General features: G+C 37.8%; 1 protein-coding gene across 1 annotated transcript in view; it reads right to left on the reverse strand.

The window, feature by feature from the left end:
• LOC109270631 (uncharacterized) overlaps positions 1-22,076 on the reverse strand; it is a 61,941-nt gene extending 39,865 nt beyond the window's left edge. The window contains exons 1-4 of the mRNA XM_019455285.2: positions 21,959-22,076; positions 16,816-16,927; positions 15,708-15,714; positions 14,816-15,401 (exon numbers count right to left, since the gene is read on the reverse strand). Of these exons, the coding sequence (XP_019310830.2) occupies positions 14,816-15,401; positions 15,708-15,714; positions 16,816-16,927; positions 21,959-22,076 (823 nt within the window). The remainder of the gene's footprint in view (positions 1-14,815; positions 15,402-15,707; positions 15,715-16,815; positions 16,928-21,958) is intronic.
• Positions 22,077-23,902: the final 1,826 nt, after the last annotated feature.

Here is a 23,902-nt window from a genome sequence, read left to right on the forward strand (position 1 = left end):
CTCACCCTCTCTCTCCCTCTCTCCCTCCCCCCTCCTCTCTCTCTCTCTCTCTCTCAAAATAAATAAACATTAGATAAGACACCAAAGGCACAATCATGAAAGAACTGATAAGCTAGACATCATTAAAATTAAATTTTTCTGCTCTGCAAAAGACACTGTCAAGCAAATAAAAAGACCAGCCACAGACTGGGAGAAAATATTTGCAAGACACATATCTCATAAAGGAGTGCTACTTAAAGTATACATACAATTCTTAAAACTCAGCAATAAGGGGGGGAAAAAAAAAGACCAGGCTGATTTTAAAAATGGGCCAAAGACCTTAAAAGACACCTGACTAAAGCATATACAGATGGCATATAAGCATATGAAAAGATGCTCCACATCTTATGTTATCAGGGAAATGCTAACTAAAACAACCTAAACTCTGGACATCAAATGCTAACAGGAATGTAGAGCAATAGGAATTTTCATTCATTGCTAGTGGGAACGAAAAATGCTACAGCCACTATGGAAGACAGTTTGGCAGTTTCTTACAAAACTAAACATACTCTTACCATACTATCCAGCAATCATATTTCTTGGTATTTAACTCAAAGAATTAAAAACTTATATGCACACAAAACCTGCACACATTTACAGCAGCTTAATTATTCATAATTGCCAAAACTTGCAAGCAACCAAAATGTCCCTCATTAAGTGAATGGTTAAACTGTGGTACTTTCAGATAATGGAGTATTACTCTGCACTTAAAAGAAATGAGGTATCAACCCATGAAAAGACATGCAGAAACCTTCAGTGCATATTATTAAGTAAAAGAAACCAATCTGAAAAAGGCTATACACTGTATGAGTCCAACTATATGACATTCTGAAAAAGGCAAAACTACAGAGACAGTAAGAAGATCAGTGGTTGACAGGGGTTCAGGGATGGAGGAAAGAATACATGAAGCAAAAGGCAGTAAAAACATCCCATAAGATACTGTAATGGTGGATAATGTCATTATACATTTGTCCAAACCCAAAGAATGTCCAACACCAAAAAGTAAGCCATAATGTAAACTACAAACTTTGGGTGATAATGGTATGATAATAGAAGTTTATCAGTTGTAACAAATCTACCACTCTGATGGGAGATGTTGACAATGGAGAGGCTATGCATATGTGGGGGCAGAAGGCATATGGGGAATTCCTGTACCTTCCTCTCAATTTTGCTATGAACCTAAAACCACAGTGGTGGTATTTTTGCAATATGTACAAATATCAAATAATTATGTGATTTGATACATACACCTAAAACTAGTATCATGTTATTTGTCAATTATACCTCAATTTAAAAGTCTTTTCAAAAATCCTGTGAATCAATTACACACATACAGACAGACACACACTGTAGTACTGGCATAAGAACAAGAACAGACATATAGATTAACAGAACAGAAGTGACAATCCAGAAATAAACCCATATGTCTATGGTAGCTTGATTTTCGACAACAGTGTCAAGGCCATTCAATGAGGAAAAAATAGTCTTCAACAAATGGGAGTTTGAACAGCTGGATATCTGCAAACAAAAGAATGAAGCTAAACCCTTACCTCACACTCCATACAAAAATTAATTCAAAATGAATCTTGGAAGTAAACATAACTAAAATAATAAACCCCTCAGACGATAAAAGAAGTAAATCTTCATGACGATGGTTTCTTCATTATGGTTTGGTTTCTTCATTGGTGATGGTTTCTTCATTATGACACCAAAAGCACAAGCAACAAAAGAAAAAATAGGCATTCATCAAAATAAAAAATGTTTGTGCATCAAAGGACACTATAAGAAAGTAAAATACAACCCATAGTTTTTGCAAATATTTGTAAATCATATATCTGAAAAGCATCTATATCCAGAATATACAAACACTCTTACAACAACAAAAAGAAAAACCCAATTAACAAGCCAATTTAAAAATGGACAACAAACTTGAATAGATGTCTCTCTAAAAAGATACATAAATGGCCAACAAGCACATGGAAAGATGTTCAATGTCCTTATTTGTTATGAAAATGCAAATCAAAGCCAAAATGATATCCTATTTCACACACACTAGGATGACTATAATTTTTATTTTTACTTTTTACAGTGTTATACTAGTTCCAGATGTATAATACAGTGATTCAACATTCCTATACATTACTCAGTGTCCACCACAAGTGTACCCTTAATCCCCTTCACCTATTTCACCCATCTCCTCAACTACCTCCTCTCTGGCAACCATCACTTTGTTCTTTATAGTTGAAGAGTCTGTTTTTTTTCTCTTTTCTTTGTTGTTTCTTAAATCCCACATGAATGAAATCATACAATATTTGTCTTACTCTGACTTATTTCATTTAGCATTATACTCTCTAGCTCCATGTTGTTGCAAACAGCTAGATTTCATTCTTTTTTATGACAATAATATTCTGTGTGTATGTATGTATGTATGTACGTGTATACATCACTTCTTTATCTATTCATCTGCTGATAAGCACTTGAGCTGCTTCCAGATCTTGGCTATTGTAAATATAATAAATATAGAGGTGTATATAACTTTTCTAATTAGTGTTTTCATATTCTTTGAGTAAATATTTGGTAGTGCAATTGGTAGATCCTAGAGTAGTTCTATTTTTAACTTTGTGAGGAACCTCCATGTTGTTTTCCACAGTGGCTGCACCAATTTGCACTCCAACCAACAGTCAAGAGGGTTCCTTTTTCTCCATATCCTCGCCAACACTTGTTTCTTAAGTTTTTTTATTTTAGCCATTCTGACAGGTGTGAGGTGATATCTCACTGTAGTTTTGATTTGCATTTCTCTGATGATGAGAGACGCTGAGTATCTTTTTATGTGTATGATGGCCATCTGGATTTCCTCTTTGGGGAAATGTCTGTTAATGTCTTCTGCCCACTTTTTAATTGGATTATTTGTTTTTTGGGCGTTGAGTTGTATCAGTTCTTTATATATTTTGCATACTAACCCTATATCAGATATATCATTTGCAAATATCTTCTGCCATTCAGTAAGTTCTCTTGTAGTTTTGCTGACTGTTTCCTTTACTGTACATAAGTTTTTTATTTTAATGTAGTCCCAATAGTTTATTTTTGCTTTTGTTTCCCTTGACTCAGGAGACATATCTAGAAAAATGTTGCTATTATCAATGTTAGAGACATTACTGCCTGTACTCCCTTCTAGGGTTTTTATGGTTTCAGGAACTGCATTTATATCTTTAATCCATTATTAATTTCTGTTTATGGCATAAGAGAGTGGTCCAGTCTTCCCAACACCATATGCTGAAGAGATGGTCTCTCCCATTATACATTCTTGCCTCCTTCATCAAACATTAATTGATCATATATTTGTGGCTTTGTTTCTGGGCTCTCTATTCTTTGTAGTATATCTTGAAATCTGGTGTTGTGAAACCTCCAGTTTCATTCTTTTTCAAGACTACTTTGGCTATTGGGGTCTTTTGTGGTTCCAAACAAATTTTAGGATTATTTGTTCTAGTTCTGTGAAAAATGCTGTTGGTATTCTGATAGGGAATGATGGTGGTATTTTGATAGGGATTGCATTAAATCTGTAGATTGTTTTGGGTAGGGTAAACATTTTTATAATATTGGTTCCTCCAGTTCATGAGCATGGAATATCTTTCCATTTATTTGTGTCATCTACAATTTCTTTCATAAATTATTTTACAGTTCTCAGAGTACAAGTCTTTTACCTCCTTAAATTTATTCTAGGTATTTTGTTGTTTTGGGCCATTGTAAATGGGACTGTTTATTTTTTTGAAACACATGAGATTATTATAATAGATTCAAATACAGACATTATAAAAATTGAAGCTCCTCAGAAGAAATTATTAACAGTATGATATATATCATATACATATACATATTAACATAAACATGATAATATTATAGCAAATAAAACATAAAATACTATTGTTCCAGGTCTATTTTTTTTTTCAACTTTTTTTTTTTTTTTTTTTTGGGACAGAGAGAGACAGAGCATGAACGGGGGAGGGGCAGAGAGAGAGGGAGACACAGAATCGGAAACAGGCTCCAGGCTCCGAGCCATCAGCCCAGAGCCTGATGCGGGGCTCGAACTCACGGACCGCGAGATCGTGACCTGGCTGAAGTCGGACGCTTAACCAACTGCGCCACCCAGGCGCCCCATTCCAGGTCTATTTAAAAAAAAAACAAAAAAACTAATATTGACTTCACTGAGAGTTTCAAGAAAATATTGTTACAGAGAAATCAGACAGTAACCTGATTCAAGAGAATCATGATAAGATTACAAAACAGCCTTTACTATGGATTTAAAAAATCCTTTTGAGTCCAATGAAGCTGGGTTAGCAAAAACTGCATAAAAAATATCAATTAGTGCTAATGTGATCTCATAATGGTCCAGCTGTTTCACACAGGATGAAAACTCGCATTACTTTAGTAGTAATGCGTCTTAGAAAAAAAATAACCACTTCTGATTTCAAACATTTGTTACTGAAGTATATTTTTCTTAAATACTTTATTGTCAAGTTAGCTAACATACTGTGTAGAGTGTGCTTTTGGTTTCAGGGGTAGATTTCTATGATTCATCGCTTACATACAATACCCAGGGCTCATCCCAAAACATGCCCTCCTCAATGCCCATCCTCCCTTTTCCCCTCTCTCCCACCCTCCCACCAACCCTCAGTTTCTTCTCTGTATTTCAGGGTCTATTATGGTTTGCCTCCCTCTGCTTGAAACTATTTTTTCCCCTTCCCCCATGGTCTTGTTAAGCTTCTCGAGTTCCACATGAGTGAAAATATATGATATCTGTCTTTCTGTAACTGACTTATTTCACTTAGCATAATACCCTCCAGTTCTATCCACATTGTTGCAAATGGAAGAATTTCATTCTTTCTCATTGCCAAGAAGAATTCCATTGTATATATAAACCACATCTTCTTTATCCATTCATGGACTTTTGGGCTCTTCCCATGATTTGGCTATCGTTGAAAGCAATTTATAAACATTGGTGCACAAGTGCCCCTATGAATCAGCATTCCTGTATCCTTTGGATAAATTCCTAGCAGTGCTATTCCTGGGTCATAGGATAGTTCTACTTTTAATTATTTGAGGAACCTTCACACTGTTTTCTAGAGCAGCTGCACCAGTTTGCATTCCCACCAACAGTGCAGGAGGGTTCCCGATTCTGCACAACCTTGCCAACGTGTTGTTTCCTGAGTTGTTAATTTTAGCCACTCTGACTGGTATGAGGTGGTATCTCAGTGTGGCTTTGATCTGTATTTCCCTGATGATGAGTGATGTTGAGCATCGCTTCATGTTTCTGTTGGCTATCTGGATGTCTTCTTTGGAAAAGTGTCTGTTCCTGTCTTCTGCCCATTTCTTCACTGAATTGTTTTTCAGCTGTTGAGTTTGGTAAATTCTTTATAGATTTTGGATACTAACCGTTTATTCATTATGTCATTTGTAAATATCTTCTCCCATTCTGTCGACTGCCTTTTAGTTTTGTTGTTTCCTTTGCAGTGCAGGAGCTTTTTATCTTGATTAGGTCCCAAAAGTTCATTTTTACTTTTATTTCCCTTGCAAGAGAATTGCTCAAAACAAATATAAACAATATATCTGACCAAGAATTTAGAATAATAGTCATAAAATTAATAGCTGGGCTTGAAAAAAGCATAGAAGACAGCAGAGAATCTACTGCTGCAGAGATCAAGGATAAGAAATAGTCATGACGAATTAAGAAATGCTGCAAATGAGGTACAAAATGAACTAGATGCAGTGACATCAAGGATGGAGGAAGCAGAGGGGAGAATAAGTGAAACAAGATAAAATTATGGAAAATGATGAAGCTGAGAAAGAGATAAGAAAATACTAGACCATGAGGGAAGAATTAGAAAACTAAGTGATTCAATGAAACGTAGTAATATCAAGTATCATAGGAGTTCCAGAAGAAAAGAGAGACAGGCAGAAGGTTTACTTGAACAATTTATAGCAGAGAACTTCACTAATCTGGGCAAGGAGGCAGACATCCAAATCCAGGAGGCAGAGAGAACTTCCTTCAAATTTAACAAGAATAGGTCTTCTCCATGGCATATCATAGTGAAACAGGCAAAATACAAAGATAAAGAGAAAATTCTGAAAGCAGCTATGGACAAACAGGCCTTAACCTAAAAGGGTTGACACATAAGGGTAGTAGCAGACCTATCCACTGAAACTTGGCAGGCCAGAAGGGAGTGGCAGGAAATATTCAATGTGCTGAATAGAAACAATATGCAGCCAGGAATCCTTCATCCAGCAAAGCTGTCATTCAGAATAGAAGGAGAGAAAAAGGTTTTCCCAGACAAACAAAAACTGATGGAGTTCATGACCACTAACCCATCCCTGCAAGAGATCCTAAGGGGGACTCTGTGAGTGGAACGCTGCAAACACTACAAAGGACCAGAGACATCACCACAAGCATGAAACCTACAGATAACACAATGACACTAAATCCATATCTTTCAATAATAGCTCTGGATGTAAATGGACTAAATGCCCCAAACAAAAGACACAGAGTATCAGAATGGATAAAAAGCAAGATCTATCTGTATGCTGTCTACAAGAGACTCATCAAAAAAAATTTTTTTAAGTTTATTTATTTTGAGGACAGAAACATTGTGAGTGGGGAATGGGCAGAGAGAGAAGGAGACAAAGAATCCCAAGCAGGCTCTGCACCGTCAGCAAGGAGGAGCCAGACATGGGGCTAGAACACACAAAACGATGAGATCATGACCTGAGCCGAAACCAAGAGTCGGATGCTTAGCCAACCGAGCCACCCAGGCCCCCATACAAGAGACTCATTTTAGACCTGAGAACACCTTCAGATTGAAAGTGAGAGGATGGAGAACCATCTATCATGCTACAGGGAGTTAAAACAAAGCTGGAGTAGCCACACCTATATTAGACAAACTAGATTTTAACTAAAGGCTGTAACAAGAGATGAAGAAGGACAATATATCATAATTACATCAAGAAGAGCTAACAAATAAATGTTTATGCCCCCAACTTTTAAGCACCCAAATATGTAACTCAATTAATCACAAATAATCTTATTGGTAAAAATATGGTAATTGCAGAGGACTTTAATACTTCACTTATAGCAATGGACAGATCATCTAGGCAGAAAATCAATAAACAATGGACTTGAATGATACACCAGACCAGATAGACTTGACAGATATTTAGAACTTTTCATCCAAAAGTAGGAGAATACACATTCTTCTTGAGTGCACATGGAACATTCTCCAAGATAGATCACATACTGTGTCACAAAACAGCCCTCAATAAATACAAAAGAATTGAGATCATACCATGCATATTTCCAGATCACAATACTATGAAACTTGAAATCAACCACAAGAAAATATTTGGAAAGCCTCCAAATGCATGGAGATTAAAGAACATTCTACTGAAGAATGAGTAAGTCAACCTGTCAATTAAAGAAGAAATTTAAAAATATATGGAAGCAAATTAAAATCAAAACATGACAGTCCAAACCATCTGGGATGCAGCAAAGGCACTCCTAAGGGGAAAATACATTCCAATCCAGGCCTACTCAAGAAACAAGAAAAATCCCAAATAGAAAACCTAACTGCACACCTAAAGGAACAAGAAGCAGAACAGCAAAGAAACCCCAAAGCCAGCAGCAGAAGAGAAATAATAAAGATTAGAGCAGAAATAAATACAAATAAAAAAAACCACAATAGAACAGATCAATGAATCTAAAAGCTGGTTTTTTTAATTTTTTTTTTTAACGTTTATTTATTTTTGAGACAGAGAGAGAGACAGAGCATGAACGGGGGAGGAGCAGAGAGAGAGGGAGACACAGAATCGGAAGCAGGCTCCAGGCTCTGAGCCATCAGCCCAGAGCCCAACGCGGGGCTCGAACTCACGGACCGCGAGATCGCGAGATCGCGAGATCGTGACCTGAGCTGAAGTCGGACACTTAACCGACTGAGCAACCCAGGCACCCCTAAAAGCTGGTTTTTTGAAAGAATAAACAAAATTGATAAACCCCTAGCCAGACTTCTCAAAAAGAAAAAAGAACCCAAATAGATAAAATCACGAATGAAAGAGGAGAGATCACAACCAATACCACAGAAATACAAACAATTCTTAGAGACTACTATGAAAAATTATATACCAACAAACTGGACAACCGGGAAGAAATGGAAAAATTCCTAAATACCCACACACTACCAAAACTGAAACAGGAAGAAACAGAAAATTAGAACAGACCCATAACGAGTGAAGAAATGGAATTAGTTATCAAAAAATCTCCCAACATATAACAGTCCTGGGCCAGATGGCTTCCCGGAGCAATTCTACCAGACATTTAAAGCAGAGTTAATACCTATCCTTCTCAAGCTGTTCCAAAAAATAGAAATGGAAGGACAGCTTCTGGACTCATCCTATGAAGTCAGCATTACCTTGATTCCCAAACCAGACTGAGACCCCACTAAAAATGAGAATTAGAGGCCAATATCCATGATGAACATAAAGCAAAAATTCTCAACAAGATACTAGCAAATCGAATTCAACAGTATTTTAAAAGAATTATTCACCATGATCAAGTGGGATTTATTCCTGGGCTGCAGGGCTGGTTCAATATTCATAAATCAATCAATGTGACACCCCACATTAATAGAAGGGTAAGAACGATATGATCCTGTCAATAGATGCGGAAAAACCATTTGACAAAATACAGCATACTTTCTTAAAAACCCTCAAGAAAGTTGGGATAGAAGGAACATACCTTAACATCATAAAAGCCATATATGAAAAGCCCACAGCTAATATCCTCAATGGAGAAAAACTGAGAGCTTTCCCCCTGAGATCAGGAACACGACAGGGATGTCCACTCTTACTACTGTTGTTTAACACAGTATTGGAAGTACTAGCCTCAGTAATCCGACAACAAAATAAAATAAAAGGCATCCAAATTGGCAAGGAAGTCAAACTTTCAATTTTTGCAGAAGACATGATACTCTACAAAACCTGAAAGACTCCACCAAAAAGCTGCTAGAACTGATACATGAATTCAGCAAAGTCACAGGATACAATATCAATGTACAGAAATCGGTTCCATTTCTATACACCAATAAAGAAGCAACAGAAAGGGAAATCAAGAAACCAATCCCATTTACAACTGTACCAAAAACCATAAAATACCTAGGAATAAACCTAACTAAAGAGGTAAAAGATCTGTAGGCTGAAAACTATAGAAAACTTATCAAAGAAATTGAAGAAGACACAAAGAAACGGAAAAACATTCCATGCTCATGGATTGGAAGAACAAACATTATTAAAATGTCAATACTTCCCAAAGCAATCTACACATTCAATGCAATCCCAATCAAAATTGCACCAACATTCTTCTCAAAGCTAGAACAAACAGCCCTAAAATTTATATGGAACCACAAAAGACCCCAAATAGCTAAAGTAATGTTGAAAAAGAAAACCAAAGCTGGCATCACAATCCCAGACTTTAGCCTCTACTACAAAGCTGTAATCATCAAGACAGGATGGTATTGGCACAAAAACAGACACACAGACCAATGGAATAGAATGGAGAACCCAGAAATGGACCCCCAAAATGTGTGGCCAGCTAATCTTTGACAAAGCAGGAAGAAGTATCCAATGGAAAAAAAGACAATCTCTTTAGCAAATGGTGCTGGGAGAACTGGACCACTTTCTTACACCATACACAAAAGTAAACTCAAAATGGATGAAAGACCTAAATAAGACAGCAAACCATTAAAAACCTAGAGGAGAAAACAAGCAACAACCTCTTTGACCTCAGCCACAGCAACTTCTTACTCGACACATCTCCGAAGGCAAGGACAATAAAAGCAAAAATGAACCATTGGAACCTCATCGAGATAAAAAGCTTCTACACAGCAAAGGAAACAATCAACAAAACTAAAAGGCAACGAACAGAATGGGAGAAGATATTCACAAATGACATAATGAATAAAGGGTTAGTATCCAAAATCTATAAAGAACTTACCAGACTCAATACTCAGGACTGTTTTCTTAATTTCACTGTACGTTGCTTCATTTGTAGCATATAGGAATGCTTAATTTGTAGCGTATATTGATTTTGTATTCTAGTAGTTTTTTTGGTAGAGTCTTTAGCAGTTTCTATACATAGTATCATGTCAACTACAAATAGGAAAAGTTTTACTTTTTTCTTATCAATTTGGGTATCTTTTCCAGAACTATGTTGAATACAAGTGGGGAGAGTGGACATTCTTGTCTTGCTCCTGACCTTAGGGGAAAAGCTTTCAGTTTTTCCCCACTGAATATGATGTTGACTGTGGGTTTTTCATATATGGCCTTTATATGTTGAGGTATGTTCCCTCTAGACCTACTTTGTGGAGGATTTCTATCATGAATGCATGTTGTACTTTGTCGAATGCTTTTTCTGCATCTATTAGAATAATCATATGGTTTTTATCCTTTCTCTTATGGATGTATCACATTGATTGACTTATACATTGATTGAACCACACTTGCATCCTAGGAATAAATCCCACTTGATTATGGTGAATGATTTCTTTAATGTATTGATGGATTCGGTTCACTACTATTTTGTTGAGATACTGGCCTATACTTCTCTTTTTTCTGTAGCATCTTTGTCTGGTTTTGGTGTCGGGATAACGGTGGCCTCATAGACTCAATATGGAAGCTTTCCTTCCTCCTCTACTTTTTACAACAGTTTGAGAATAGGTATTAACTATTCTTTAAATGTTTGGTAGAAATTCCCCTGGGAAGCTATCTGGTCCTGGACTTTTGTTTGTTGGGAGACTTTTGATTACCGATTCCATTTCTTTGCTGGTTGCGGGTCTGTTCAAATTTTCTATTTCTTCCCATTTCTATTGTTGGCAGTTTATGTTTCTAGGAGTTTATCCATTTCTTCTAGATTGTTTAATTTGCTGGCATATAATTTTTCATAATGTTCTCTTATAATCCTTTGTATTTCTGTGGTGTTATTTCTCCTCTTTTATTTCTGATCTTGTTTATTTAAGTCCTCTTTTTTTCCAGAAAAAAAAGAAAAAAGTTTATCAATTTTGTTGATGTTTTCAAAGATACTGGTTTAATGATGTTCTACTGGTTTTTATTTGGCTCTATTTTCTTTTTTTCTGCTCTAATCTTTATTATTTCCTTCTACTGGTTTTGGGTTTTGTTTGTTCTTCTATTTCTAACTACTTCTTTAGATGTAAGGTTAGGTTGAGTTTTTTCTCGCTTTCTGAGACAGGCCTGTATTGCTACAAACTGCCCTCTCAGAAAAGCTTTTGCTGCATCCTAAAGATTTTGGACCATCGTGTTCTCATGTTCAAGTGTCTCCGTATATTTTTTAATTTCCTCTTTGATTTCTCATTTGACCCATTCATTGTTTAGTAGCACGTTATTTAACCTCCATGAATTTGTGTTCTTTCCAGGTTTTTTTCTTGTGAATGATTCTAGTTGTACAGTGTTGTGGTCAGAAAAGGTGCATAGTGGGGCCCTTGGGTGGCTGAGTTAAGCAACCAACTCTTGATTTTGGCTCAGATCACGAGCTCACAGTTTATGGGTTTGAACCCCATGCTGGGCTCTGCACTGTGTCAACACAGCCTGTTTGGAATTCTTCCTCTCTCCCTCTCTCTGCCTCTCCCTCCCTCTCTCACTTGTGCTCTCTCTCCAAATAAATTAAGTGAAAGAAAGAAAGAAAGAAAGAAAGAAAGAAAGAAAGAAAGAAAGAAAGAAAAGATACATGTGATATTTTTGAATTTGAGATCAGTTTTTTGGCCTAATAGGTGTTCTGTTCTGAAGAATATTCCACGTGTACTTTAAAAGAACATGTATCCAGGGCACCTGGCTCAGTTGGGCAAGCATCTGACTTTAGCTCAGGTCATGATCTCACAGTTCATGAGTTTGAGCCCCACATCAGGCTCTGTGTTGACAGCTTGGAACCTGGAGCCTGCTTCAGATTCTGTGTCTCTCTCTGCCCCTCCCCCTTTTGCACTCTGTCTCTCTAAAATAAACAAACATTAAAAATTTGAAAAAGAAAGAAACAAAGAAACAAAGAAACAAAGAAAAGAGTATGTGTCCTGCTGTTGTAGGATGGAATGTTCTGAATATATATGTTAAATCCATCTGGTCCAATGTGTCATTCAAAGCCACTGTTTCCTTCTGATTTTCTGTTTGGATGATCTATCCACTGATGTAAGTGGGGAATGAAGTCCCTTACTATTAGTGTATTACTATCAATTAGTTCTTTTATGTTATTAACTGCTTTTAAGTATTTGAGTGTTTCTATGTTGGGTGTATAAAAATTTACAACTGTTGTGTTTTCTTGTTGAATTGTTCCCTTTAAAATTATACAGTGTCATTCTTTGTAATAATTTTTTAAAAACAAAAATACCACTGTTGCTGAGGGTGTGGAAAAATTAGAACCCATGTACAGTGTTGGTAGGAATGTAAAATAGAGCAATGGCTATGGAAAACAGGTAAGCAGTTAAATAAGTTAAACACAGAATCACCACATAACCATGCAATTTCACTCCTGTGAATATAATAAAAGAAATAAAAACAGATATTAAAACAAAAACTTTTATGTGAATGTTCACAGAAGCCTATTCACAATAGCTATAAGGTAGAAACAACTGAAATGCCCGTCAATAATGAATAACAATATGTGATATATCCATACAATGGAATGTTATTTGGCCATAAAAAGAAACAAAGTACAGACATATGCTAGAATATAGACAAACTAAATGCCTAATTAACGGAATCAGATATCAAAGGGCATATATTATACAATTTCATCTATATAAGAAATATCAAGAAGAAGCAAATCCATAGATACAGAAAGCAAATTAGTGGTTGCTAGGGGCTGGAAGCAGGGTGGAATAGGGAGTGACTGCTTAATGGAAACAAGGTCTCACTTCAGAGTGATAAAAATGTTCTGGAATTAGATAATGGTGATGATTGCACAACACTGTAAATATATTAATACTACTAAAGTAGACCCTTTAACATAGTTTAAAGGGTGAATTTAATCTTTTTTACCACAATGAAAAAAATCAATTGTATTTCTATATGTGAATAATAGACATAAAACAAAAATTTTCAAACAATTCCACTCAAAATAGCACCCAAAAAGTTGAATTCATAAGGATAAATTCACAAAATATGTGCAAAACCTGTACAATGAAAACTACAACAAACTGCTGAGAGAAATTTTTAGAGGAGGCAGTAAATTTCTATTGCCAAGGCAATAGAGGGAGGTAAAAAGAGAGGTAACTATTTTGAAAAGATAGACACTTCATTTTGGCATAAAAGATGTCTTACCAATAGTTTTAATTGCAGTTTTAAATGAATTTCTACTTTTTCTAGTTAAGAATAGCCAAATTTTATAGAACAAGAGAAAAAAAAAACTTCATAGGATTATGACATGTTAGTAAAGTGCTCACAGAAGTCCTTCCTGAGGGAAAAAAAAAAAACTTTGGGTAAGTCTAGCACTCTTGATCCTGTCAGCCTAATCGAGTAGTGTTATTAGGCAATATTGCTATGGTAAAAATGGCCCCTTAATAAGGCATTTGGACTGGAAGGTACCTGATGAGAAGCTACTGTTTTAGGCCTCCCTAAGTACAATATAATCACACCATTCCCTGCAAAATCTTGGAAGCAAAGTTCTTACTCATGGGCTAAGAAACATGAAATTTCTAAGCCATGGTAAGTCTTGCAACCACTAGAAGGGTTTTGGGGGGTTTTGTGTTTTTTTTGTTTTTGTTTGTTTGTTTGCTTCCATATCTGAGCTGTCTGGAAAGGCAGAGATAGTCCTTAGTATGCTATGAGGATCCTCACGGACCACAATTCTGATGCTATTCTGATTGCACGGAGTTTTTATAACTGGGCCCAGGGGCCTGGGATAAGCCTGAGTGGCTACCTGCACTAGAGCACTGGTGGTCATAAAGCCATTGCATGACCTTGTGAACTTGGTTTATAAATCAGGTATTAAAAATTCAAGAAACCACATACAGGTAAGAATGGCAAATTCATTTTTAAAAAATTTAGACACATACTATTTTAAGAAACAGGGCTTTAACATAACTTGGTAGTTAATGGTGTTCTATTAAAAATTTAAAACAAATTAACAAATGATTATTTGGGTTATGAAAAGTATTAAAAGAACATTAAGATCACCAAATTACTGAAATCTAAACGGAAAATGTCATTATGGCTGCGGCTCTTTTTGTCACCATACACATCTGACAGGAACAAAGCAACTCTGCGTGGCAGGAGCGGCTTTCGGAGCCAGAACCCAGGAGCCTGGAGCCGGGCACATCGGGCATTCTCGTCGGGGCAGAAGGGGACTGAAAGGGCCGTGCTCGTCCACTTGGGCCGCTGTCCCCGCGCTCCCGCCGCTGTCACCCGGAGCCGGCCAGGCGACTCGGGGAGGGTCCGGACAGGGCGCCTCGTCGGCTCTAGACAAACCCACGCCTCTCTCCCGCGCACACAGTCGCCCGGCTGTCGCCGGCCGGACTGCGAGCCTGAGCGCCTCCCTGGCACCTCCTCGGTTCAGCCCGGCCCGTTCCGGGCTCCCACTGTAGTCCCCGAGCCCAAGGGCCGGCCCGCCCGCTCGGCCTCCCGGACCCGGCGAGGCGGCCTCTCCACAGCCAACGGTCGCCAGCAAAGGCCGCCCGCCCGCGCGCCCGCCCGCGCGCCCGCCCAAGCACCCGCCCGGCCGGCCCTCAGCGCCCACCTGTTGGTCGCACTCGGGGCACGATTTGGTGGCCATCTTCACTTTCTTGGCTCGAGTTGCAGACATGCTCCTCTCGGGGGCGGCGGCAGTGGCGGCGACGGCGACGGGAGCGACAACAGCGCCACAGCTCGGGCTCCTCCCCTCGTACCTCAGCGGCCCAGCCTCCGCCAGGCGGGTCCCCGCTGCCCAGGCCGAGGCTTGGGCAGGTGCGCGCGCGCGTGCGTGCGCGAACTCGCGCGGAGGCCGCGTGCCGAGGCAGCTGGGCACGGTGTGCGCCAGCGGCGGTCGCGGGCCTCTCGCGTAGACTCCGTGGGACCGCGGAATGCACTCCCAACCTCACAGCGCCAGCCTTCGAGCGCGTCCCGATTCTTAGGAGAGGAGACGGTCTGGAAGGTCTAGCGCCACAATGACCACGCCTTCTCCTGGTCCTGCGGAATGCGTGGGGGCGTGGTTTGGGCGGGACTCGGCAGTAACAGGCCTCGGGATCCACCAACGAATGCACAGATAAGGCGGGTCGTGGTGCTGGGCACGCCCTCTCCCCGGGGAGAAAGGAGAACTTGCGTGAAGGTGGTGGAAGAAAAAGCGCCTAGCATAGGTGAAGGCATTTAATAACTTCAAAAATGTCAGCAACTGTAATCATTGAGAGACTGTAATAGACATCTGATTAACAGTGTGGACCTAGCGTTCAAGATTGAAAATTCATTCATTTATTTAATAAATAATTGCCTAAGGCCCACTACCAGGCGAATTTGAATAAAATGCAGTATGCTGTCTAGGAGCACACTTTAGGTATTTACACCAGCGCTACTTCGTCCAAGATGAAGGACCCGTTTTTTCTTTCTTAATCCGTCAATCGCTGATACTTAACTAAATTAAGATAAGAATAAATTACACGTAACCTGAAATGGAAAAAATTATACAAAATACAAATTCATTTTTTAAATGTGAAATTCAACAGACAAAATTACATTTCAGCAAACAATCAGGACAAACAGAAAATAATTTTAAAAACTGTACACTTTGAGAAAATTTGCCAATCAGCATTTATTATAGTAAATGGCTATTACACTGTTTTTGTTCTACAGTTGTAACTAAAGCAAAGGTGTGAGTGAAATTTCTATTCTCTTAATAAATGCCTGTAAGCATACTCTGAATGAATGAATCCATTGTGTACGAATACTTAAAGCTTTTAATGTGACATATATTTTTTCTTGTGTGGTAATTTATCTAAAGTAGATTGGATTGATAAAGGCAGAGGAAATTTTATATCTAAACTATTTCTAATTTCTCATGGTAGGAAAACTGTCTCATGATGGTATGTTAATGGGAATGGAAGAACTGATTTTAAAGCAACTTCAGTAAATTCGTGGTTCATTCTTACCCTTTATCTAAAATTAACTGATGATTTTTTTTTTTTTTTTCAAAATTCGTATTCGGTCCTCTTAAGTGGCCAGTTCCAACAGTTTATCCCATATTGTAATTAAAATTTTAAATATCTTTCCATAAAAAGAAATGGATTCCAGATTCATGATTTTCCTATGTGGCAATCTTCTTTTGAAGGAAAGTATGGTTGAAACTGTTCTATCATATTTGTAAAATATTTAATTACAATTTTCATAGGTGTGCAATGTCAAATTCATTGTTTCTTTTATTGATGTTTTTAATATATAAAAATAATATGTAAAATCTCTGTTCCCCCAACTTTCTAACTTAAATTTTTGTTTTTCCATCCTAACTGCCTTATGTTGCATTCTTTCCTTCCATTAAAATATTAAGATCCAAATCTTGTCCACAAAATACTAGCAAACTAAACTCAGCACATGTTAAAAGATTTATAGATCAAAAAAAAAAAAAAACCCTTTTCTAATATGATAACATGTTTCAAAAAACAAAAAAGAGTTATGTCATGACCAAGTGAGATTATTTCCCAGAGTGCCCGGATGGTTCTACATACAAAAACCATTTAATGTAATAAACCACAGGAGTGATAGTTTTCTAACGTCTTCCCCTCAAAGAACCCTGATTTTGACAACGCCAGCAAATGAGAGTATCCTTTGTGATACTCCCCCTTTATGGGAGTCCAGGAGTCCAGTGGAGAAGTTCTAGCACATCCTGGGAGAAAGAAAAAACAAAAACAAAGATTGGATCCATTGAAGAAAGTAAAAGAAATAGGTTTACTTTATCTGTGTCCCCATTCCCCCAAGATAGCACAGCTCAATACTAAGAAGAACCCCTTGGCCTGCAATTTCTCCCATAGCAGAAAGTGAGAGCATGTGAGTGAGTACCCAGATTCCCCAGTGTGGGCAACACTGCCAAAGATGCCCATCTCTTTCTCACCCCATCTGGAATACTGAGGTAAGCTGCACAACTGAAGGTGAGGAGAGGCTGGGAGCAGAGCAGGCAGGACTTAGAGTGCACCGCTCTAAGAGACATAGAACATACTAACTGCTTTGTGGACTTCATTACAAGGGCCACCACAAATCACTAGAGGGATCTTGCCTGCAGACTCCCCCAAATGGCCCACAGGCATCCCTAATGCTCTCTATGCCTCACCCACATAATCCCCTGCACACACATCTTGTGGCCAGTTCCCCATGTGTGCCCCTGCGAATGGCAAGTGCAAGATTGGCAGAGAGCTCATGAACACGCACAGAAAATTGGTCCAACTCTGCAAGATTCTGAGAAAGCAAACAAACTTGAATATTCACCACTGCCCTAGGAAAAGTAACGCTGAAGCTGTCAGCACTAGGTCTAGTTTTGCAGAAAGAAGGCATATAATCTTAAGAATGCCACACACACACACACACACACACACACACACACACACATGGGACAAGAAGTGTGGAGCAGGCATACTTATAGGAATGGTCTGAGAAAATCTGAGAATCCCTAAACAGGCTGACAGAAATTATTTCTCTTTCAAAGACAGACAATAAAGACTGGAAGAAGTTACTACTTCAAATGCAAAGGCAGTAATCCAACACTTGAAGGAACATGAAAAATCAAGGGAAAATGAAACCAACAAAGGAGCAAAGGAACAAATTGATTTTTTACTAACCAACCCCAAAAGAAATGGAGATCTATGATTTGAATGATAAAAAATTCAAAATAGTTGCTTTAAGGAAGCTCAGCAGCCTACAAAGAAACAAAGAAAAACAATTCAATAAAATCAGGAAAACAACACATGAACAAAATAAGAAGTTTAACAGAGAGATAGAAATCACAAAACAGAACTAAACAGAAATTCTGGACCTGAAGACCACACCAAATAAAATGAAAATTGCAGTAGAGAACACCAACAACTGTCTTGATAAAGGGAAAGAATCTCAACTCGAAGACAAATCACATGAAATTATTTATTTAGAGGAGATCACCAACAACAAAAAGAATGAAAAAGACTGAAGAAAGACTACTACATGGATTATAAAATTGCATCAATTGAAACAATTTCTGTATTTTAGGAGTACTAGCAGGAAAAGAGAGGGAGAAAGGGACAGAAAGCTTATTTAAAGAAATAATGTTAGAGAGGGCACCTGGGTGGCTTAGTTGATTAAGCATCTGACTTCAGCTCGGGTCATGATCTCAAGGTTCGGGAGTTCAAGCCCCACACTGTTGTCAGTGCAGAGCCCGCTTTGGATCCTCTGCCCCCCTCTTTCTCTGCTCCCCCCTACTCTTACATACTGTATCTCTGTTTCAAAAATAAACATTAAAAAAATGTTTTTTAAAAAAAGAAAGAATGCCTGAGAACTTCCCATTTCTGGAAAGAGATGGGCATCCAAATTCATGAAGTTCATAGGTCCCCAAATATATTCAACCCAAAGATATCTTCTACAATACATTATAATAAAACAGTCTCAAAACAAAGAGGAAATATTAAAAGCAAAAAAAAAAAAAAATCCCACATACAAGGTAAACTCCATAAGGCTATCAGTGTCATCCTCAACACAAACACCACAGGCCAGGATAGAGTGAGATGAAAAATCAAAATGCTGAGAGGAAAAAAAAACTGCCAACCAAGAATACATTACCTGGCAAAGCTGTCATTCATAATTGAAGGAGAGATAAAGATTTTCCCTGAAAAAGTCTGAGGGAGTTAATCATCACTAGACTTGCCATAGCAAATGCTGAAAGGAATTCCTTAATCTGAAATGAAAGGATGCTATTAACATGAAAACATACGAAAGAATAAAACATACTGGTAAAGGTAAGAATATAGTAAGTACTCTCACACTATAGTGTGGTGTTGTATAAATCACTTAACTCTAATGCAAAGATTAAAGGACAAAGCATTAAATAACTATTGCTACAATAGTTTATTGATGGATACACAATATAAAAAAACAGATATTGTGGAATGCCTGGGTGACTCAGTCCCCCAGGCGTCTGACTCTTGGTTTTGGCTCAGGTCATGATCTCGCAGTTCATGGGTTTGGGCCCCATGTTGGGCTCTGCATTTACAATGCAGAGCCTGCTTGGGATTCAATCTCTCTCTCTCTCCCTCTCTCTCTCTCTCTCTCTCTCTCTCTCTTCCTCTCTTTCTGCCCCTCCCATGAACTCTCAAAAAAAAAAAAAAAAAAAAAGACGGACACTGTAACATCAGAGGCAAAATGGAGTAAAAGGGTAGTTTTTGTATGCAATCAGAGTTAAGTTGTTATCACCTTAGAATACACTGTAATAACTATAAGATGCTTTATGTAAGCCTCACGTGAATGTTATTCAACCATGAGAAAAAAGGAAATCCTGCTATTTGCAACTATATGTATGAACTTCGAAGACACAATGCTCAGTGAAATAAGCCAAACAGGTAAATACAAATACCATATGATCTCTAAACATGTGGAATCTAAAACAAAAACAAACAAACAAACAAAAAACATAAAAAGTTCTAAATCACAGAAACAGATAGTAGAATGGCAGGATCTGGGGAATAGGGAAAGTGGAAAGATGCTCATCAAAATGTACAAGCTTTCAGTTGTAAGATAAGTTTTATGGATCTAATGTACATACATCATGAATCATGGTGGCTATAGTTAATAATACTGTATTGTGTGCTTGAAACTTGCTAAGAGAGTAAATTTTTTTAAACAAGATTTTTTCTTTCTTTTTTTTGAGATTTTATTTTTAAGCAATCTCCATACCCAACATGAGGGCTCATACCCACAACCCCAAGATCAAGAGTCACATGCTCTACCAACTGAGCTAGTCGGGCACACCCCTAACAGAGTAAATCTTTTTTTTTTTTTTTTTTTAAGAGAGATTGAGACTGAGAGAGAGAGAGTGCACGTGAGAGAGCTCCACAGCCACACGGTCAGCATGGAGCCTGACATGGGATTCAATCTCAGATGGAAAGATTATGACCTGACCCAAAATCATGAGTCAGATGCTTAACCAACTGAGCCACCCAGGCGCCCCTAAGAGAGTAGTTTGTAAGCATTCTCTCTTCTAAAACAAAAGGTAACATAAACTATGTAATATGATGGATATGTTAATTACTCTGATTGTGGTAATCATTTCACAAAGTATACATATATCAAATCACCACATTATACATGGTATACATATACAATTTTAATTGTCATTTCTATCTCAATAAATCTGGAAAAATGGAATGTACCAGATTAATAGAAAGAAGGAGGAGAAAAACACATGCCAATTTGAGGCAGAAAAAGCATGTTAACAAAATCAACACCTTTTCATGATAAAAACACTCAACAAAAAACAGCAAGTGCCAGTGTGAATGGGAGAAATTGGAACCCTTATGCATTGCTGCTGTGAATATAAAATGGTGCAGCTGCCATGGAAAACAGTATTGAGCTTCCCTTAAAAACTTCAACATAGCGTTACCATTTGATGCAGCAATTTCATATTTAGGTATATACACAAAAGAATTTGAAGAACGGACTCAAACAGATATTTTTATACTAATTTTCATAGCACCATTCATTGCAATAACCAAAAGGTGGAAATAATCCAAATGTGCATTCAATGAAAGAATGGACAAAGAAAATATGGTATATACATACAATAGAATATTTCTTCAGTCATAAAAAGGAACGACATTTTGATATGTGCTATAGCATGGATAGATCCTGAATAAATAAAAGATCATGCTTAAATAAGCCAGACACAGGAGCACCTGGGTGGCTCAGTCAGTTAAGCGTCTGACTTTGGCTCAGGTCATGATCTCACAGTTTGTGAGTTTGAGCCCCATATCAGGGTCACTGCTGTCAGCACAAAGCCTGCTTTGATTCTCTGCCCCTCCCCCACTGATTCTCTCTCTCTCTCTCTCTCTCTCTCTCTCTCTCTCTCTCTCTTTATCTCTCAAAATAAATAAATAAACTAAAAAAGTAAGCCAAACACAAAAGCACAAATACTGTGTAACAACTCCATTTATATAAGATACCTAGATTACTCAAATTCATAAATACAGAAGGCAAAATGGTAGCTACTAGGGTCTCAGGGGAGGGTGGAGAGGAAATATTTTGGTAGATTTTTTCTAGTTTTATCGAAATGTAATTGACATGTAACGTCATATAAGTTTAAGGTATACAACATAGTGATTTGATATATGTATACATTGCAAAATAATTACCACAATAAGTTTAATATCTATTACCCCACATGTTTACAATTTTTTCTTGTGATGAGAACTTTTAAAATCTACTTTCTTGGGAACTTTCAAATATACAATACAGTGTTGTTAATTATAGTCAACAGGCTATACATTACCTCTCCAAAACTTATTTATCTTATAGCTTGAAGCTTATATCTTTCAATCTCCTTCACTCCTTCCCTCATTCCCACCCCCCACCACCACCCACCATTGGTAATTACCAGTTAATTCTCTGTTTCTGTAAGATTCCACATATAAGTAAGATCATACAGTATTTGTCCATATGACCTTCTGATCCTACTTGGGCTTTGACATCTTATACTGACTCATACCTCCTCCATTCCCATTGCATATGTGCTTCTCACCCTTCTCAGGCTCTAACACATCACACCAGCTGCTGCTGCTATCCCCATACACACAGTTACTCTCCTCACCCTGCCTAAACCCGAACCCTGTGCTGGCTGCTACCACTCCACTTTATGGATGCCCTCTCTAGCCAGGTAGATCTTCAACACTCCACATTGAGTTACCATGGTTGCCTTCTTTTTCCCACTTGAAACCCAATCGCCCATGGACCCTTCTATTACATTCTTCATTTTTCTCAGACTTCAACACCTTGTACCGGGCCTTCAGCACAAATGTCCCCATCCCCATTTGCAGACTCTGACATTCCACCCCTTGCTGCAGGGATGTCCTCCTACCTTTATTTGTGCAACCTCTCACTGTCTCACTCTTTTCCTCAACCCACACAGACTTAACTTGCTTAGACTCACCTGATGGTTTTGGACTGGATTGTTCAGGAAGAAAGGAAGAAAGGAAGAAAGGAGGGGGAAGGAAGGCAGGAAGGAATGAAGGATGGAAGGAAGAAGGGAAGGAAGGAAGGAAGAAAGGAAGGAAAGAAGGAAGAGTTACTTTCTGTTATAACTAACATTGATTTTTTTATTTATAGGATATATAGAGTATAATTTCTTTTTTTAAATAGACCATTTTTTGGAGCAATTTTAGGTTTACAAAAAAATTAAGCAGCAGGTACACAGATTTTCCACACATACTCTGTCCTCCCCATCCACAGAGCTTTCCCCATGGTCAAAATCTGTCAACAGAATAACCTATTTATTATAATAGACATCACTGTCACCCAAAGTTCGTAGTTCAGATTATGGTTCATTCTTGGTATTATACATTCTGTAGGTTTGAACAATGTGTAATGACATATCCACCATTATAGTATCACACAGAATAATTTCACTGCCCTAAAAATCATCTATGTTTCATTCATCCCACCTCCCCCTTAACCCTTAGCACCAACTGATCTTTTTACTGTCTCCTTAGTTTTGCCTTTTCCAGAAGGTCATATCGTTGGAATCATACAGTATGTACATTTCTCAGATTGACTTCTTTCACTGAATAATATGCATTAAAGTTTTCTCCATGTCTTTTTAGGGCTTGATAGCTCATTTCTTTTTAGCGCTGGATAATATTCCATCACCTAAACGTACCACATTTTATTTATCCATTCACCCATTGAAGAACATCTTGCTTGCTTCCAAGTTTTGGCAATTATGAATTCAGCTGTTATAGGCATCCAGGTACAGGTTTTGTATGGACGTAAGTTTCGAAGTCACTTGGGGAAATGCCAATGAGCTCAATTCCTGGATCATACACCAAGAGTATGTTTAGTTTTGTAAGAAACTGCCAAACTGCTTTCAAAAGTGGCTGTATAGTTTTGATTTCCACCAGCAATAAGTAAGAGTTCCTGTTGCTGCATTGGGTGTTATCAGTGTTATGGATTTTAGCTATTCTAACAGACGTGTAGTGGAATTTCATTGGTTTAATTTGAATTTCCCTAATGACATATGATGTGGAGCATTTTTGCATATTCTTGTTTGATCTATATATCTATATATCTATATATCATCTTTGGAGAGATGTTTGTTCAGGTCTAATGTTGAGCACGTTTTCATGCATGTGTTAGCCATTCATATATACTCTTTGGAAAAATATCTATTCTGGCCTTTGCCCAGTTTTAGTTGGATTATTTGGGGGGGGCTTGCTAATGAATTACATGAATGAATTCTTTATATATTTGGCTGTTAACCCATCATTGGATATGTGGTTAGCAAATATTTTTTTCCCATTCCTAGATTGCCTTTTCATTTTGTTAATTGTTTGTTTTGCTGTGTATAAACTTTTTAGTTTAATGTAGTCCTACTTATTTATTATTTTGTTGCTTTTGCTTTAGGAGTCATATCCAAAAAATCATTGTGAAGACCCATGTCAACAAGTTTTTCCCTATTTTTTAATATAGGAGATATATGGTTTCAGGTCTTACATTTAAGTCTTTAATCCATTTCAGGTTAATTTTTGTGAGTAGTGTGAGATAGGGGTCTTCTGCAAGTAAATATCCAATTTTCACAGCACCATTTGTTAAAGAGACTGTGTTTTCTCCATTGAGTATTTTTGGCTCCCTTGCC

This window comes from Panthera pardus, unplaced genomic scaffold (assembly GCF_024362965.1).
Source record: "Panthera pardus isolate Hobbes unplaced genomic scaffold, ASM2436296v1 HiC_scaffold_18, whole genome shotgun sequence".
Lineage (NCBI taxonomy): Eukaryota > Metazoa > Chordata > Mammalia > Carnivora > Felidae > Panthera > Panthera pardus.